The sequence below is a fragment of the Pseudopipra pipra genome, chromosome 3 (assembly GCF_036250125.1).
Source record: "Pseudopipra pipra isolate bDixPip1 chromosome 3, bDixPip1.hap1, whole genome shotgun sequence".
NCBI lineage: Eukaryota > Metazoa > Chordata > Aves > Passeriformes > Pipridae > Pseudopipra > Pseudopipra pipra.
In genome coordinates this window covers 27,791,805-27,809,932 of record NC_087551.1, presented here as the reverse complement: position 1 = coordinate 27,809,932, position 18,128 = coordinate 27,791,805, and the positions used below count along the sequence as shown (strand labels likewise).

Genomic DNA, 18,128 nt, shown 5'->3' with positions numbered 1-18,128 from the left:
GTACCCAGAACCTCAGGTGTTAAGATCTTGTTGCACGAAGCCGAGACATTTGCACTCAAAGTACCTTAGAATGAGATCCCAAGTCTCAGCCTTGGGTATTTATGCGCATGTTTGCACACGAATGGGCTTACATAAACAGGCATTTGTGTGCTTCATTGCTTCACTTTTCTTAGGTAACGCTTATGAAAAAATATGCGTGCTTCTGGGAAGAGCCCATTAAGAACTTTTCATCAGGGTTAAAATGTTTCAGGGATCCTTGGGGGATGATTGAGTTCGTTTGCCCGTGTTTTTCTGTCCTTCAAACGAATATTGCTAAATGGCAAGCTGTGTAGAAAAAATAAGGTCATTTTCCCCACTGCTTACTGGAGAGGCATGAAGTTTGTGTTTTGAACTCAGTGCTGCACAGTTGTTTTAACGAAGAAAGATATGGCATAGTTGCACAGGTCTAGATTTTCATTTCTGCTTACTCATCCCAGAGGGCTTAGTCTGTTAGGAGGTTTTTTTATTGTGAGTATAAACAGTGTCTAACCATTTGTCGTGATCAGATCTGCTGCTGCTAACGTTTCCTTGAGGAATGAATAAGAATACTTCAAGAAAAATGTTTCTATAGTGAGGAAAGATTGCAGAGTAAGATATACACATATTATTGCTGTTCCTGGAATAAGTATGAAGGGTGGATGGGTGAGAACATGTAACACAAAGTTCCAAGAATAAATGAGATAATGTTGTGATGTTCCTTTATTGTTATTGTTGTTAAACTATATTGGTCTGTTTCATAACATATTTGTGTTGTTCTGTTCCCTGAAAAGTAACTAATTTTGGACTGTGTAAATGCTTCTTCAGGTCTTGCCTGAATATATGGGGGGGGGGGGGGGTGGATAAGGAACCTGTCTCTTCCCTCCCACACACAGTTAATCATTAAAGCGTATTACTCTATATATTTCCTGCTGCATATGTATTCTACCTTTAAAGCTGTCCTTTTACATCTAAACCAATTGAGGGGAGAGATGGTAATTTGGGAGTTTCAGTGTTTATTTTTCCTTTGTTTCCAAGTGCCTGCCCTTCATGATACTCTGTAACATTTCTTGACAATTTCTCTGCAGAAAATATTGAAAAAAAATTTGGAATAAACTTTAAAATTTATTGAAGAGCTGTAACTGAAAATCTTTTAGTAGTACAATATCTCTTGTTTCTTGCTTTCCTAAGGTGGTTGACAGTTCAGGACAGTTTTTAGGTCGATTTCCTATGTTTAAATCAGTGAAATAGGCTCCCATTCTTTCACACGTTTCTGCTGAATTTTAGAAGTCTCCCCGCTGAGATCAGACTGCACTATCTGAGCATGTGGAAGGAAAAAGCAAATGAGATGGTAAGGGTTAAGCACGAAAAATAACCATAACAATGTGGCCTTTTCTGCTGGTGGACTGTAGACTATCATTTGTTCTGCAAATGGTTTTGCTTGTCGAAGCAATACATGGTTGTTAGTTTTGACATGGAATCGAGGCACTGTTTGTTACTTAGCTTTGTTTGTCTTTGCTCACTTTGTGCAGCTGAACTTCCTTCAGAAAGATATGGTGGGTCCTCCAGAGTATTAAAAAACTGCAAGAACAGCAGCTGGGCTGGGATATTGTGTAGGAACATCTGCAAGACTGGAACTCTAGATGAAATTCAGCATTTTAACTTCACAGGGGCAGGTCTGATAGGGTGCGTGAGGCAGCGGGTGGGGTGTCTTCTAACTGCCCCAGGCCTCATTGTGTCCAGGGTGGTCAGTGCCTCAGGCTGTAATTTGTGTGGTTTAAATTAATATGTATTAACTGAGGCTCACAGCATCACCCCTGCCACTATCTATGATTAGGATTTGGGAGCTTAGCTGTTAGCTATAATTGCTTAGCTATAATGACATACGTGCTGAAGACAGAAGGTTGTCCATCAAACAGGGAGCGTGCTACGCCCTTGGGAATGCAAGGGAAAAGGGTGAACCTGTGACGCTTTCTCTCTAGCTAGGAAGTGCTCCAGTCAGCAGGCCTGTGGATTATTTGTGTTAAATTCTAGTTTTGTTGATGTAAGAAAAGATGGGCTGGGCATGAAGAGGTAAGGAAAAATTGCCCAGGAGATTTGTATGTAATGCTGTTAACATTGTTAAGCCAAAAAGAAGTGCACACCAATAAGGTGAAAGCATTACTGGTAAATGGTAAGTGCTTAGAGGCAGAGGCTGATTTAAATACCTCCTCTATGTTGTCATCCCATGACTAAAATTTCTCTGTCATGTTTAGTATTATTTATATCTAAGGAAATTTCTGTAGAATCACAAATGCCTTCAAGGTTCCATTCTTGGAGGTTCTTTGAAAATGAGCACAGAAAGAAAAATCCCTGCAACCAGAGAGCTTCAAATCTGAATGGACTAGTGAGGTAATGAAAAAAGGGGTTGCTATCCCTATCTTCCTTCCACACCTTTGGTTCCTTCCTGTGTGGCTGCAGAGTCTTCTTTCCTCCCCCAGTCAGCATTCTGGAACCTGTTGTCCCCCATGCAGCATACCCTCTCAGTTTTCAAATGTAGCCTCAAGACTAACCTTCAGGACCTTCCTCAGCACCCTCACAAGGTCTGCAGACCTGGTGCTAAAATGAAGCAAATGCTGCTGTAGAGGATTGGCTGGCCTGGTCTCCATTTCTCAGTCCTCCTGCTAAAACTGATGCTCCTGCCACTTGCTCCGGTGCCTTTTGGTGCACCCAGCAGGCTCTTGTGGCCGTGGAGGGGGAAGGTGAGACCCTGTGGCTTTCTGGGGCACAGGCTTTCTAAGAAGAGGTGCCATGTTGTGGTGGGAGTGCTGTTGTTCACTTCTCCACTATCTCCATGCTGCTTTTTGGCCCTCTCAGTTGTGCCCGCCCTCCTTCCCGTGCCAGTGCGTGCCAGTCCCCCCTGGCCAGAGCAGTGTCCAGCTGGGCCGTGCAGCTGCTGTGGTGGGGGCAGGATGGGAGGGCAGCCCCCGTGCCAGCTGAGCCCTCACACAGGAAGGTCTCCACAGGCTGTTTCCACATCTGCCGGAGTGGCGACGTGTCTGCCGGTTTACCCGTGGCGTGTGGCTTGCTGCCCTTACAGCTGCGTGGGAGCCACGGGACTCTGTCCTGTCCTACCCCCCGGGCCCCCCCGGATGAGGATGAGCGTGCCTGGGCAATGCTCACAAGGTGGTGACTATCCCCTCCTCTGCTGAGCGTGGGAGCTTCATCCAGCAGCACAGAGGGGACATTCTTCAGGTCGGCAAAACATGGATTGTGCCAAAAACCAGAGAGAAGTTGGGAGGTGTAGTAGAGTGGTAAAGGCTCCACTTCCATCGTCCTTTTCCATTGCTCTTCCTGTATCCCTGATGGCTCTAAACAGTATTCCATCTTCCGTCTTCAAAGCTGCTTGAGAATAGGTTGCCATGTCTCCTTTTCAGTGAGCTTTCCCTTGCAGTACTCCCAGTGACATAACTCACCTCTTTTCGACAGAAGGTAGTTTGTCTTAGGGGAGTATTTATTAAATGTGATACTGTCTTGAATTAACATCTGACCTAAGCACTGCTGAAAGAAAATGGATCCCACCTATTGTGCAGCAGGTATAATGGGGCTTCTTGAACAGCACAGTTTGGGAATAACCCAACTCCTTAATTAACCCTCTTTTTCTATGCCAAATCCAAGCTGCTCAGGCAGTTTTATTCTTTTCTCATGTCTAGGAGGCACTACAATGTTTAAAGATTTCAAATGTAAAGTTACATGTTGATTTTTAATAACACCTATGTCTTGAGGCTGGTTGTGAGGGATCACGGTCTGTCATTAGTCAGTCATCTTGTTTCAGCTTACTAACCAGTTCGTTGACCAAAAAAAAAAAATTTGGAAGAAATCTGACACCTTTTTGCTCTATTTCTTTAACAGATTAGTTTGTTTTTCTTCGACTCCTGTGCAAAGGGATTCTGCCACCCTGGAACTGAGCTGCTGTTTGAAATAACTAGCATATACTTATGAAGTATTCATGAAAGGATTCAGGCTTTTTTTTTTACTCTTTAATCATTCCTAATTAAACATCAGAGGATCATTTGAGATACTTGAAAGCTAAAATGCTTTTTCTACACAGAATTCTTCAGATCCATCATCTCTCTTATTTACCTGCCAAGGTACTGCTGATGAGTGGCTCAAGTTGGTCTCCTATGAAGGAGGAAAACAAAAGCACTTTCAAATGTCTCATTTTTCTGGGTGGATGTAGGCTCTGGGTAATAGTCACACACATATGTTGTGGTAGTAGCAGCCATCAGACTGGTACCATAACCCACCATGAGCTCTGCCTCAGTCCTTCTACATCTCTTTCCACAACCAGGCTCCACCTGATACAGAGGGTGCTGATACATGATGGGTATCACGTATCAACAAAGACTCCTGTCTCTGTTCCAGGAGTGGGAAAGGACAGGATATGAAAAGCCTTCTTCTGTCTTCTGACCAGTGGTACTCCTTTCCCTGAGGGAAGTGCTGAAGGTTAACCAGGCAGAGCCTATATGGAGGTAGTGTTGGCCCCTGCTGTGCAATGATAAATCTATCATCTGCCATCTTCATTCCTTCCCTATGGACTGGCTGGGAACAGGAGGGTCAGTAACTGGTACCACTAATTCCCTAAAGCCCCACTGACTTTCAGTTCAGAATGTTCTAGATGATGTGTGAAGGACTTAAAACTTCTGTCATAGCCTAGAAGGTATTGTAGCAGTAGTGTGTTTTTGTGTTTGGCTTTTAGCTTTAGGAGGAAATGGGTTGTCTGGATTTTGCCTGTAGATACACTGTGCTTTGAATGGGAGCCATCCTCAGGTGTAAACCATGCCACTATGCTGCTTGTGCAGTCACTGTGCTACATGCTAAAGAGATAAACTTGCCCCCTCCCTGTCTCCATGCTCTTTTACAGATATATCCAGAATCATTCGGAGAACTCTGAACCATGGTTGAACCTTATATGTTCATACTGAGCAAGTCTAGTGACAGTCACAGTAACCTTGATGGTAAACATGGAATGCTCTGTGACCTCCTAACTCTGCAGTGTACTTGTCACTTGTTCCACAGGTGGTCTGGGCAGTTCCTTAGGCATTTAGAGGATCAGAAACAAAGTATTCTGTGGTTACTATTACATGCTTTGCTTTCCAAAGCAAGGATTGGGATGGAGATTTGTGCGTGATGTTAAACCAAAAAAAACTCCAACCTTGGAATGAGCAAATTCAAGCCAAGACAGTTTTGAGATTACGATTTCAAATCCATCAGAGTGGGGGGGGGGGGTTGACAGTGTCACCTTTTGTGGCACTGTTCCATAATTGAATGTATACCCTGGTGAATCTCTTGGTGAGTTTCTCAGTATTCTATTGACGTGTGACAGAAAGCTCTGAGGAGCACTGGCGGGTTTGTATTGCAGCCTGGGATGGCTCTGTAACAAATCCCCAAGCAAGAATTTCCATCTTTGCCTCTATCTTCTGTCTTGTCCCACGGACTGCCTTTATACATGTGGTTCATGGTTTAAACAGGTTAAGGAACCAGGAAGATCCCAGTCTCTGTGGAGGTCCTAGACACGTTGTACACAGTCACACAGGGAACTGACAGCTCCATGTGGGAGTGTGGTCAGGCCAGCACAAATTCTCTGATGCCTGCAGAAAGACATTTGCTCACTGGACCGTCTTAAGCCACCGCTTTGGAACATATAGAGCATATTTTTGACCCTACCAAAGCAGTTAATAAGATTTTACTTTCATTTAAGCATGTTCACAAAGCGGAAAGCACTGTGACTCCCTTACATGAATATACATCCTGAGCTCCTGTAAATTACAGGGGACACTGTACTAAGATGGCTTTTTGCCTTTAGGGCTTAGCAGAAAAATTCTGTAATGCCTTTTTTTTTTTTTTTTTTTTTTTGCTCTTACTTGCAAACAGGAAATGAATAAGCAAAGAAAGGCCATTATAACTGTGGTTTCAGAGGCTGTTCAGCTTGAAACAAAGGGATTTCTTCACATTCACACTCATTAGTCTGATTAGTGGGCTTGTAAAATGAAGCATGAAAATGAAACATGACATAGACATGAATTGATTGTACTAAAATCTACACAAACTGCTGCTTGGAAATGAGAGGATGACAGCCGTCTTCTCTGAGCTGTTTAAAAAGTTAAGTTTTCAAAGTAGCTCTTTTTTTAGAGCCTGTAAATTACATTTCAGTAGCTGCTAATGGGAAACACCGAGAAGCTGAAATGAGTCTGTCAGGTGATTTATTTACTTATTTATTTATTTTTAAATAGGGCAGAAAAAATGAAGATGTAATAAATTAAAATGTTGGGCAGGAACATGTTATGATTGGGTAGAAATGGATGACAGGCTACTTGTTTCCATTTTAAAATTTGAGAGAATACTTGGCATTATTTTCAGAAAGGCCTCTTTGTATCCTACTGACTTCTGCCTTCAAATGCACTCTGTCCTGTTTCTTTGACTGTTGCAAAAATACCTGTTTGGTTGGATCTTGATGGGAGATGCTGAAGGGAGGATGAATTTACTCTTTCAGCATTACTTTGGTTACTGGCACCGTGTGGTGTAGGTGCAGCAGTCTCCTGTTTCTAGTATAAACTGTACAGCTACAACACATTATCTTTAAAATTTGATTTTGAACGCCTAGTTTTTTGACAGAGTTTAGTCCCACAAGCACATATCTCTTTGCTTATAAAAGGATGTAGTTATACGTATGTCTCATACTATCAAAACTAGGCCTGTCCAACTGCAGTGTGTGTGCTAATGCATGTGACTGCACATCCTTTTTCTTCTGTAGCTCACTTAAAAAAAAAAACAAAGCCCAATTTGAAGGCATGTTTCATTGTATTTCAAAGAAGTATTTTGAAATACTACTTTCAAAGATTAGTCATGTTGGTACAGATAAGATCCCCAGAACTCCTTTTGTAATTGTGTGGTCTGCATTTCCAATAAGAGCATCTGGAAAAGGATTTCTGAATACTGTTGGACATTGCGAAAATACAACTCAAGAGAAGAATTTGGCATCTTGTTAGTGAGAAAAGGGAGGTATGGCTGGGGGATTCTAGAAAATTGGAGAGGTATGTGATAGTGCTGAGCATGAGTGTGCTTGAGGGACCCTGCAATACTGTTTTTGGCCCTAGCAACTTGCTGCCATTACCATTTGGCTCCCTGGGAAGAGTGGACTTGGACACTGGTGTAGTGGGTATGCTAAGCTATCACTCTTCGGGCAGTCAAGCTTGGGGGTCTGGTGTGAAAGTGGAATGTATGGGGTTTGAAAAGCTTCCTCGGGCAATTTCCTGTTAAGCAACTTTTGCCATGCGTGACGTGGCTCTGTGATGCACAGCCACAAAGTGTTTCCATGAACCATGGAAATGCATTGCCAGGCTTATTTACCCTCTTGCTCCCTGTATAAGTGAATTGTGTGTCACCTGTGCTAAATCTAAGGACATGGACTTTGTAGAGGTGACCTGTGTTGGGGACAGCACATGAAATGTGCAGCTTGTTCAGCCACTGCTCTTGTGACCCATGACTCGAGGAGCTGCAGTGTCTACTGGGTATGGCCACAGTCTGTCATATAACACACTGGGTGCTCCTATGCTAGGGTTGGAAGTGCCTGTGGAGAGCACGAGCTCTCCAGAAGACTAATTTTTCAGGGTCTTTTGAATGCTCACCCCTTAGCAACTCCTTTGTAGTGTGCGTTTTATAGACACATGGGATTTATTTCCTAGGTATGAGTCAGGACATGATTTTGTCCATAAGAATCAAAATATTCTTTGAGACATTTCCATGGAAAGGAGGTAGTATGTGGGGAAAAGGGAAGGGGAGGAAGAAAGATCACTTTTTTGAGCAGGTTTCAGAAGTGTTTTGGGTATGGCCATTGTGGCAGTCTGCCATCCAGAGGCACCTGTTGTGGCTCTTGAGCACTGGGCCTGGGCACTTTTAACCCTGTTTATTATTTTCAACATAGGTTTGCAGAATTTTTGTAATTTAGCTAAGTGTGTGTGTTTCTAATACAAAATCTCAGTGCAAAGAAACTCTGCCCAGCAGGGACTGTGTTGCAGAAGGAAGAATGAGAGTACTGTTGACTTGAATGTTCCCTATCTTACCAGTGAGTTCCAGATATTTCATTAATTCCTGGTTCCTCTGTTAGTTACTCAGACAAGTATTTTAGTGACTTTCTTTTTTTTTTTTAAAGATGCTTTCTTCTTTGTTTTGCATGAGGTGAGAAAGAACATGCAAAGGAGGGTGGTGGCCGGGGTTGGAGAAGCCCCTCTAAAAATCAAAGCATGAGTTAAAGTGCTTATTTGGTATATTAAGATACAGATGATGGTTACAAAAGCCAGGTTTAGGTCCACTTCTCAGTGCTTGGGTGGCTGTTTGCTGTGGATCTGGGGAAGGCAAAAAGGGGTGCTAGGGAAGAGCAAACACAGGACATAATTGTTCAAGATGTTGTCTATTATTAAACAGAATCTCTTCTACAGAAGAGAGGTTTTGAGAGGAGAGAAGGAAGTTGACCAAAAATTATTCAGTGCTGGCATCTCCTTTTAGATTTCTGTGGTGATCAGAATGGCCCTGAAAGAGACCACAGTATGCACTCCAAAAACTGACAAAAGATTAAAACTAAACTTGTGAACAAGCTGTGTTAGAAGGTGTAAATATGTTTAAAAATAGCATCTCTGTAGTTGTGCAAGGCATGGGAAAACCCATTGTGATGTTTGCAACCGAAGTTAAAATAATGAAGATCAACCTGTTTTCCCAGTAAACTTCCATTGGTTTGATTTCTGTGAACTCCAGTGTGTTTTGGGGGCTGCAGTTAAGGACAGCCCTATCTATGTTAGCAGTAAAGCGATGGACACAATTAGTACTGCCTGCTTTTCCAGGAAAAAAGCCAATAGATGTCATGCGACGTATCTAAAAATGGGTGGTGACGACACCCATTTTATGCTTCGTTTGATCCAGTGTAATACTGTTGTGGTGCTGCTGTGTGGAGGAGGGGCTGAACTAAATTAATATATATTTGTATTGATCATGAGGCTCATTATATGAGTCAATTTTTGCAGTTTGCCACTTAGAAGTTTGTGCAACTTCTGCTACAAAATAATGCCAGAGAACTGCGTGCTTTGGTCTGGGTTTTTGACAGCTGTGGGGTTTTTGTGTTTGTACTTTCCCTTTCTATCTCAAATTTGGTGTTTATCAACATCTTGAGAAAGAGAAAGCAAGACTTTCAAGCTGCTGGGTTTGTTTGGGGTCTCTCTCCCTTACCCCCCCCTCCCCCCCGAGAATATAAAATAAAATTCAGTTGCATAAACAGTTGTAACTGGGAAAATGCATTCCTGCCAACGTCTTTAGAAAGAGCTTTATTCTGGAAAATTCTGCTGAATTGCCATAGTAATCACTTTACTGTCACTCTCTCCAGTGGACATATGAGTGGGTTTTAGTTTGCCTGTAGGAATGTTAACCTTTGATTTTTCTGACTGGACAGAGAGAGATCCCCATGGATCACTGTTCTCTGTGGCAACCCAGGGTTCCCCAAGTTCTGGACATCCAAACTCTGGAGTGATTGCCCAGGGTTGAAAATACTGAGGGATAAGCTGGAAATCATACCCTAAGTGAGCTTGTTGATGTCAGTCAAGCACATAGCAGCATCTGGAAGCACTGTAACAGGTGTACGTGCCTCTCTCTGTCTCAGGCTTAATTCTTGTCCTGAACAAACAACTTATTTGTATGGGAAGACGGTTTGGGGAACCAAAAATATGGATTCTCTTGCCACTACTGTTAGCTCTGTGGTGACAGGACTAAAAGAGCAAACCCATCCTGCTCCTCTTATGGCTGAGAAATTGTTCTGGCTTTACAGACCAGAGTTCAGCCATCTGGGGAATTGCTCAACTCTGCTCTCATTTCCAGAACTGCAGGATAAATTATATGCACATCTGAAATTTGTTGGGATTTTTCTCGAAGCACAGTGTCAAGGGGCTGATGAAAGAGACTATGTTGTCTGTGAGCCAGCAGAATCTTTTTCATTCATACCCCACCATCGCTTGCTTGAATGGAAACAGGCATCTAAGAGCTGAGGAAAACATCTGACATGGCTTGGGGGTGATGTTGCAGCTCTTGGGGGGGGGGTTGCACTAGCTTCTTATGAGTTGGAGCATTAAATCTGCTTTCATGTCAGGGCAAAGACTGTGGTTTGTTATGCCCAGCAGCTAGAGTGGGAATGGGGTTTGGACATTTTCAACATGAGCTCAATTCAATAATCAGAGAAGTTGAGCATTTGGCCAAAAAGGGCTGAGGGTCTGCCTGATAGTTGTATCAAAGAGACAGCCAAGGCAAACACATGACAAGAAAAAACCTACAGTGGAAGTCTCCAAATTCATGCTAAAAACTGCTGCCTGCATGGAGGTGCATGTAGAGTTGGGGCAGATTGGAGCAGGCTTGTCAGGAGGGAAAGGTGAGCTGGAGAAGAGGAAGGCAGCATGAGGTAGAAATCGGAATGATGAAACCATAGACCTAGGTTAAGACTAAGGGCTGGTGGGACAAATGGCATTGGGATTAGAGGAAAGGACAGGAATCAAGACTAAACAATAAAGGTTGCTTGCTGCAGCCAAGAAACATGTTCGGGTGTTGAGAGACTAGAGGACATTCAACATTTGATGGATAAACAAGCTGTCAAGATGCTGCTCCTGTGTTGGTGTGGTTTATCGTGGAACTTTGGTCCTTCTAGAGCTACATGCTGGAGGATGACATCAATATACCTGGAGGAAACAGTGCTTGGGGTAGTTCTCTTCTGCCATAAAAGACTTCTCTGTTGTTTTGCCTTTGCCAGTGCTGTGGGGAGACAGAGCTTCAGTCACCAGAGCCAGTGGCAGTCCTTCAAAGATCAACAGCTAGACTCTAAATCATTAGCTTAAAAAAATATATAATATTAAAAGTATGCCTGGTGGGGGGAAGTCTTTCTGATGCAGGTGCCTTTGAGTTTCTAGCTTGCCAGCTTTGCCTGTAGTTCCAAGAGCTAAACACAGACTTTTCAAGTGAGGAGTTTGGGGGATAGTATATTTTTTTCTTTTTTAATGAAGCTAAAGTGATTTGGGTTTTTTGAGATGCAACCCAAGTGCGTTTAAGGTGCAGCAATTTCCACAGCAGATGGTGGACAAGGGGTGACGCAGCAGCTGCTGCCTCCAGCTGCCTTTTACTGTCCAGTGCCAAAGGCCAGTGTTGGTTGTCTCGCAGGTAGTCTTTGCAAGCCAAGCTCATGTATGTGCTGCTGATCCCTAATGAGACATCTTAGCCACATTACTAACTGGGAGGTGTGACTGAAGAGAATTAACTCCTTGGTTACGGGAAGTTAGGCCTTCTTCAAGGAAAATGTTCCATGCGAGACCTGAGGCACATCACAAGCTGCCAAAACTGCAGGCTGATCAGACCAAAAAAAAAAATGTCTGAGTAGCTAAGGTTTTTTTCTCACTTTTTTTTTATTTTTATTTGAAGGCATTTTTAATGTGAACACCCAAAACTGGGGTACATCCAGAATACTGGAGCCTTCCCATGGTGCTTTTGTTGCATCAGTTAACTAAAGAAAGCATCAGTGATCTGAGCCTGGAATCCACTCCTGAATCCTCTGCAGGCAGGGGTGGGCTCAGACATAGCTGTTGGCTTGTACTAAGGGAGCAGGACAGGGATGTGTGATAGACCTTGTTGTCCTAAGAAAATATTGTTAAGGACCTGCTTTTTTCTTGGAAGTTATTTCTTCCTCTCTTGGAAAGCCTATAATTAGGAGTTGGAGGGAAAAAAAAAAAGAATGATTTTTTTTAGATGTAGATGAATATTTCCAGTTCTCCACTGTAGCTCTTAAAAAGAAATAATATAAATATGTGTGTGTGTGTGTGTGTGTGTATGGCATGTCTGTGAATAGCTTAGGGAGAAGTAACAGATGAAACCTTCACCATCTAGTATCAGAGCAGTTGTTAGTTTACCTGGGCTTTGCCTACTGCTGCGAGTGTGATGTATCACCTGATGTCCACAGATCTCAATATGGTTTAGGACTTTGTGTCTTGACTGAAAAGATAGTTATCCAAGTTCTCTGGGATTTTTTGTATTTTTATTAGTAATCACCTATTGAGGATTTCCTATTGTATTTTGTTATAAGCATTTGTTCAATAAACATCATGGATCTGAGTGAAATCTCTGTTCTAAAAAAATGTTTGCTTGATAATTTTAAGATGACGATAGAATTGATAATCAGCCAGAGATGGAGACCAGCCCAAGTCACGAGAGCTTGGTGAAATAGGCTGATTTTTCAGTAGAATGTAATGACTGCTGAACAACATCATTGGGTGCAGTGCTATGCTGTTAGAGATACAAGATCTGATGCCAAGAAGTGGAGCTTTTAGGATATGAAAGATGATGTACAGCTGAATTTTAAGCACTTCTGCTGGCCTACTGGGAAGGAAAAAAAAAAATCTAAAAGCTGTAATAAATCCTTGTTCAGCAGAACAAAACTGAAATATTAATACATAGTTTGCATTGTGTTTCTGGCCAGGGTTTGGTTCTTTGGGGTATGTAAATTGTAATGTCAGTGTTCAGCTGTCTGGGATGTTCATATATGTAAGGGAAAAATCACTAAAACTCACCAACATGAGAAATGTTTAACTACTATGTTCCTACAGCATCTTTGAACATGGAAATGGTAAATTCTGGAACTTCTCCAGATTGAGAGCACTAAAAATCAGCTATGTTTGGACACCCGAATAATAATGCCTGACAACACTATTTTATATCAGTTAGTGACTGCAAAGAAATTGATCTGATAGATTCATCTCTGTTTAAGAGATTGTTTGTTGTGCTTTTGGGTTTTTTTGGTGGTTTTTTTTTAATCCTCAGTTGGATTATGATCTGATATGCTGAGTTAGTCTTTGTCCAAGTGCCCCAAGATCCAAGGGATACTTAAAACGGGAAGGCTGCAGTCACACCATCAGTCCCTCTTCACTGCTGGATGTTGTATGGTTACTGTTAATTACAACAGATTTAGAAGCAACGATTTACTTTCTGCTCTTGCTGAGTGTCCAATCTAGAAAAGGAGTTGATGATAGCCCACTTCCGCAGGTTCTTAGAAGATTTGCTGCTATTTGGGAAGATCACAGGTGCCTGTGTGGGCACTGCATCTTTCAAAGGCAGTTATCAGAAGGGTCAAGCAATATCAGCTTCCACACAGCTCACCCAGTCTGAAGTTTAAGTGCATGTTTGGAAATTAATTTCCCAATGTGTCTGTCCTCCTTCAATGGGATCAGTGTAATTACACAGGCAAAACTGGCATTTCCTATATGGAAAAGGAGTGATCTGTTTAACTGCAGCACTGGGATAAAAGGACTGTGTGGGTAAAGCAGAGGCTTGGAAGGCTTGGCTGAGGAAAGCAAATTCATGGGCTCATCAGGACTGCTAGAATATGATGGCTTCTGTTACTCCACCAAAACTGAAGTGGGGAACTGGGGCAGTTCTGCCTCTAAACTGTCATTTGGTTGGCTTAATTGTTTTTTAAGGGTAGCATTACAACAGGCTCCCTCAGCTCCTCAAACAGAAACACACAGTTTTTAAATGGAAGCAGCAGTCTGAACCATAGGTCATGTTTCAGAAGGGCAGTGGGCTGCAGGGCATTAATTCTTCATTTGAGGAAAGATGGGTAAACTCTACAAAGCAGCTGACAGTATGGACCTTTGGCATGCTACTTCCCAGCTCTCAAATATGAGTAACATTTGATTGTTCTTTCATTCTTCAAAGATCAATGCAAACCTTTATTTTCTATAAATAATTTAATAAATACTTTTGTTTTACAATGATACAACAAATAACAAATTCATAGCAAATGAGTCACAAAGAATTTAGGATCAGTATACTTTAATAAGGTATCAGTGTCAAAATACATTTCCTTATCAAGTTAAAGTTCCCATACAGTTATAATATTGTCAATAAGAATTCAGCAATATAGATTATGAAATAATTATGATAAAAAGTATGATTAATATTAAGACATGGAATATTTTTTTCAGAGTGTTTTAGTAAACTGTTAGGGTATAACATTTTTAATGCTGAAACTACACAAATAAGAAACAGAAGAGCAGTATTCAAGTGTCTTTAATCCTTGAAGCCTTAAGTCGGTGCACTGCAAATTTGTCAAATCTGGCTTGCCAATTTTCATCAGATGTTGAAGTTTACAATATATTTTTTCCACACAGTAATAACTTCACTTTAAGAGTAGACTGTTTTTGGTAATAAACTCTTGAAAGATTGCCTATAATAGGGACTATATTTTTTTTATATCATGTACCAATAACAAAAGGTCTTCAGCTTTTCTAAGTGTGTGTGGTTAAGACTCGCTTAACACAGCGAACCCTGAAGTGCTCTATGAACCCAAGGCTCTCTCTCTCTGCAAGTGTCAGTGCATGATATAAAGCAATTTTATACACCAAGCTTCAGCAGAATCAGAAATCTCAAAAAATATATTTTTGTTCTAAGTTTCTGGGCCAGATTTTTAGCTATAGTACATTGCCACTGTTCCATTTTCTTCGATGAAGCTACAGTGATTCATACCAGTGGAGGAAAGAAGATGATATATATCAACACAGATCTAGGTCTATGTATTTTAAAGTCAGAACTGCTCACCTGCCTTTTACTGTAATTTGCTGTTTAGATATGTTGTAATTTCAACTTTCAAACCCCTTTGCCTTTAAAAGCATTCAAAGCCTTATTTTTCAAATATGTGCATGACAATTAATGATAGTTGGAAAGGAGCTCTGAAAATGTCTGGCTGTCTTTTAATGACTTTTAATCTAAGGCAAGTAAAAATAAGAGACCTCACTGCTGGCCACTCATCTCACTACAAAATCCTTAATTCTTCTTGTCTACTTATAACTGAGTTAGCCTAATACACTGGGAAATGCTACTTTTAGTTTTAATGATTTGATCTTGCAATTATATTGCTAGCTAGCTTATAAAATGAAAAAGGGCAACATTAATCAGAGGTGTTAGTACTGGCCGCTGCTCCGATTCCTGAAATATCAGCAACATCATAACAAATACTACTAGTTTCTAGCAGAAACAGCTCTTAAAGTTGTTGTGTCATAGATATAGCAAAAGTACCAAGAGATGATTAACAACTGACCCAGAGAGAAATAATAATTAAAAAAAGATCTGTTTTGTGTAAAAAATAAAGGCAAAAACAGAGAACAAAACCAGAAATTTCAACACAAATGAAAACACAGGTCTAAATCCTCCACTGGGGCAAAGCTGTAGGACTCCCTTGGTTATAGAGTTAAGCCAGGTTAAGGCAGCTGAGAATGTGGCTTGCTTCTGAGGAAAAAAAGCTTACAACGTGCAACTTTCACAGATACCCACAAACATTGCATTTCACCATTCACATTTCTTCCAACAAAGTGTATAAAAATGAAGGGAAGGGGTGGGAAGCAGAAGGCTGGGATTTTTCCTTAGTATACTTTTCCAAAAGATATTAAAGTTACAATAAAATAAATGCTGGAAAACAAAAAGACTCAAAGGATTTAATTTGGCAGATCAACAAAAAACTGTGGTCGGAGATCAAATTTGTTTCATTCATCTTTGGCAATAAAAGTAAATCTTTGCAGTACTGCAGCCAAAGTATTACATGATGAGGCATTTATACCACAGCTTTTTATTAGCATGAAATTTGAAAAAAATTTTCAGAATATAAATTACAGGTAACGAGATAAGGGGAGGGTAATCAAATTCTCTAAACACAACCTTAATTGCAATAGAGAAAATACAGTAGATGTATTTCTTTAATATGAATAATAAAGTGAGTAACTTCAAAAGGCCACTATTTGGTAATGTGGACAGGTTCAATATCTAAGTAAAATCCTGTAAAAGTGTATTGGTATTAGAAATTGTCTACTTGCAAAAATATATTTAAAAACTGAAGCTGTTTTGAACAGTATAGGCCACAGAATATTGCAGGCCCGCTCAGGTTGCCTGGTCCAGTGCTCTGAGCAGTTCACTGCCCTGCAGAAGTGTAGAGCTACCCAAAACAGGGACATTCACCTCACAGTCATATCTTGTCAACTCAGGCAGCAAGTAGGGTTCAAAGGAGGGCCCCAGCAGACGACTGGTCATACCTAGAACAGATTAGTGAAGTAAGTCATGGTGCTGAGACCAGAAAGAGCACTTGTTTCTTCCCCCCCTTCTGTTTATATCAGTAATGATTTTATTTTGGTCAATTTTATGTCAATATGCCAGAGTTAACCTATGCACCATTCTGACTTAAACTCCTGTAAGTGTGTCACACCTCCAAATTTAGATTGTTTCAAGAAAAATTATATTAGTGTACATGAGGAAAACTGTAGAAAACAACAGTTTCTAAATTGACATCCACTCACTTTATGTATTAAAAGGAATGTATACATGTCCCCTTTAATTACTTATTTAACTTCTAGAAGGCACATGTTAAGATTCTAACCTACAAACCTTCCATGTTAATGCTGTAGTGAAGTTGTTTAGTACGATGTAAACAATTCCATCACAAGACAAGAGTATGGATGGAGGATGACAGGACCTCCAAGGTAAGAAGGTATTAATTGAAAGGAAGGGTGAAAATACTTTTCCTTATATATTACAAATGTTAACATTTAAGTATCACACTAAACCACAGAACTAATTTTTCATGTTATGAAGCAGTACGTATTTGGATCTTAGCTCATCATCCTCCTCCATATTTTTTTATATGTTTTCTTTTCATGGAATCAGTATTGGAACTAAATACCAACACTTTCCAATTTCTGTATTTGACAGCTCTTACCTGATGCTTTATGAGCTGGCTGAACACTGTAGTCCGGACAATGGGAACTGTAAAACGGAGGGGGAAATGCTCCTGCTTTCAAATTCTCACCCGGACTGCCACAGGTGGGTTGATGCCGCTGCTGCAGTTGCAGTTGATTCATTGGTTGGCTCAGACCTCTTGAGTTACAGACAAATTCATCTGGTATTTAAATAATAGAAAAAAAATTAAATGAAGCCATTGTAATAATTATAGTAGACAATACTAATCCAAAGCAAAATGATCTTCGGAGTGATGGTGTCACAGCGTAAGCAAATCTGCATCTTGTCAAAAAGGAAGCCCAGAAAGAGCACTAGCTCTAGCAGTAGTATTGCACACAAGATATGCATGTGTAAGGAAACACAGTGTTGTAGAGAAACCGTATCTATCAGCAGGAGGTAAACCCAGCTCCATTAAGCTGATTTCCATTATCTCCAAAGCAAGTGTGAACGTACCTGAAACCAACTACACGGTATTTATCAAACGCACCTTAAATTGTTCAGCTCTTAGCGATACAACTTGATCTTTAATTTTAGTGTAGTGTAATATTTACAGAGCTTATTTACATTTCCTTTTGAAAGAGCTTTTGTATCTATTCAACCTGTCTTAAAATTGTGCTTCAACGTATAATGTTGCGAAACCACTTTGTCTTACCAGTAAGAACACTTGTGCTGAGAGATTTCTTTTCTGTAACCAAGGAACAGTTTTCCCCTTTGAGAAATTTCATTCTCTTCCACATTAGGTGAGATGGGTTAATGACAGATGGATCTCCCTAGAATGTGAAGGAAAGCAAACCAAACAATTACAGTGATAATCATGGGGAGTCCAAAGTTGTGAAGGGGGTGCATTTCTTATGATTACCCCACTCAGCTGTTGCAATGCTTGTTCTTCATAATCCAGTTGTCGTTTCAGTTTCAAACTGTTAGACAGAGCAATTCTTGCTGGGTTTATATCTATACCTCGTTGTACAAAAGCATCCAGGGGCCTGTGGAGAGGAGGTATCCATGAGTGCACAGGGAAGCAAATCTCAATCATCTGGTTAATTTATACAGATTCTTCTTTCATTTAAAGACATTTAAGGTGTCTTTGAGACTTGCCAGTGGACAGATCTCAAAATGTTTTTTATTTCCTTTTATTAGTCATCCAACAATCTTTGGAGACTTTTGACGTTTTGGATCAAAGACTAATGAAAGATTAGCATAAACAGCCTCTAGGGATCTCCAAGCAGACATAGAAATGCTGTGGAAAAGAAAGAAAGGATTTGAGAGCCATGTCTGTCCCC

At 40.8% G+C, this 18,128-nt stretch overlaps 1 protein-coding gene and 1 long non-coding RNA gene across 4 annotated transcripts in view; one reads left to right on the top strand and one right to left on the bottom strand.

Annotated features, from left to right (window-relative positions):
• Positions 1–18,128, top strand: part of LOC135411158 (uncharacterized) — a 61,463-nt gene that overhangs the window by 23,770 nt on the left and 19,565 nt on the right. The gene's annotated exons all lie outside the window — the stretch shown is intronic.
• EPAS1 (endothelial PAS domain protein 1) overlaps positions 13,796–18,128 on the bottom strand; it is a 77,707-nt gene continuing 73,374 nt past the window's right edge. For all 3 annotated transcript variants that reach the window (XM_064648406.1, XM_064648405.1, XM_064648404.1), the window contains exons 13-16: positions 17,708–17,831; positions 17,501–17,618; positions 16,829–17,008; positions 13,796–16,148 (exon numbers count right to left, since the gene is read on the bottom strand). In XM_064648406.1, coding sequence (XP_064504476.1) covers positions 15,997–16,148; positions 16,829–17,008; positions 17,501–17,618; positions 17,708–17,831 — 574 coding nt within the window. In that variant the 3' untranslated portion in view covers positions 13,796–15,996. The remainder of the gene's footprint in view (positions 16,149–16,828; positions 17,009–17,500; positions 17,619–17,707; positions 17,832–18,128) is intronic.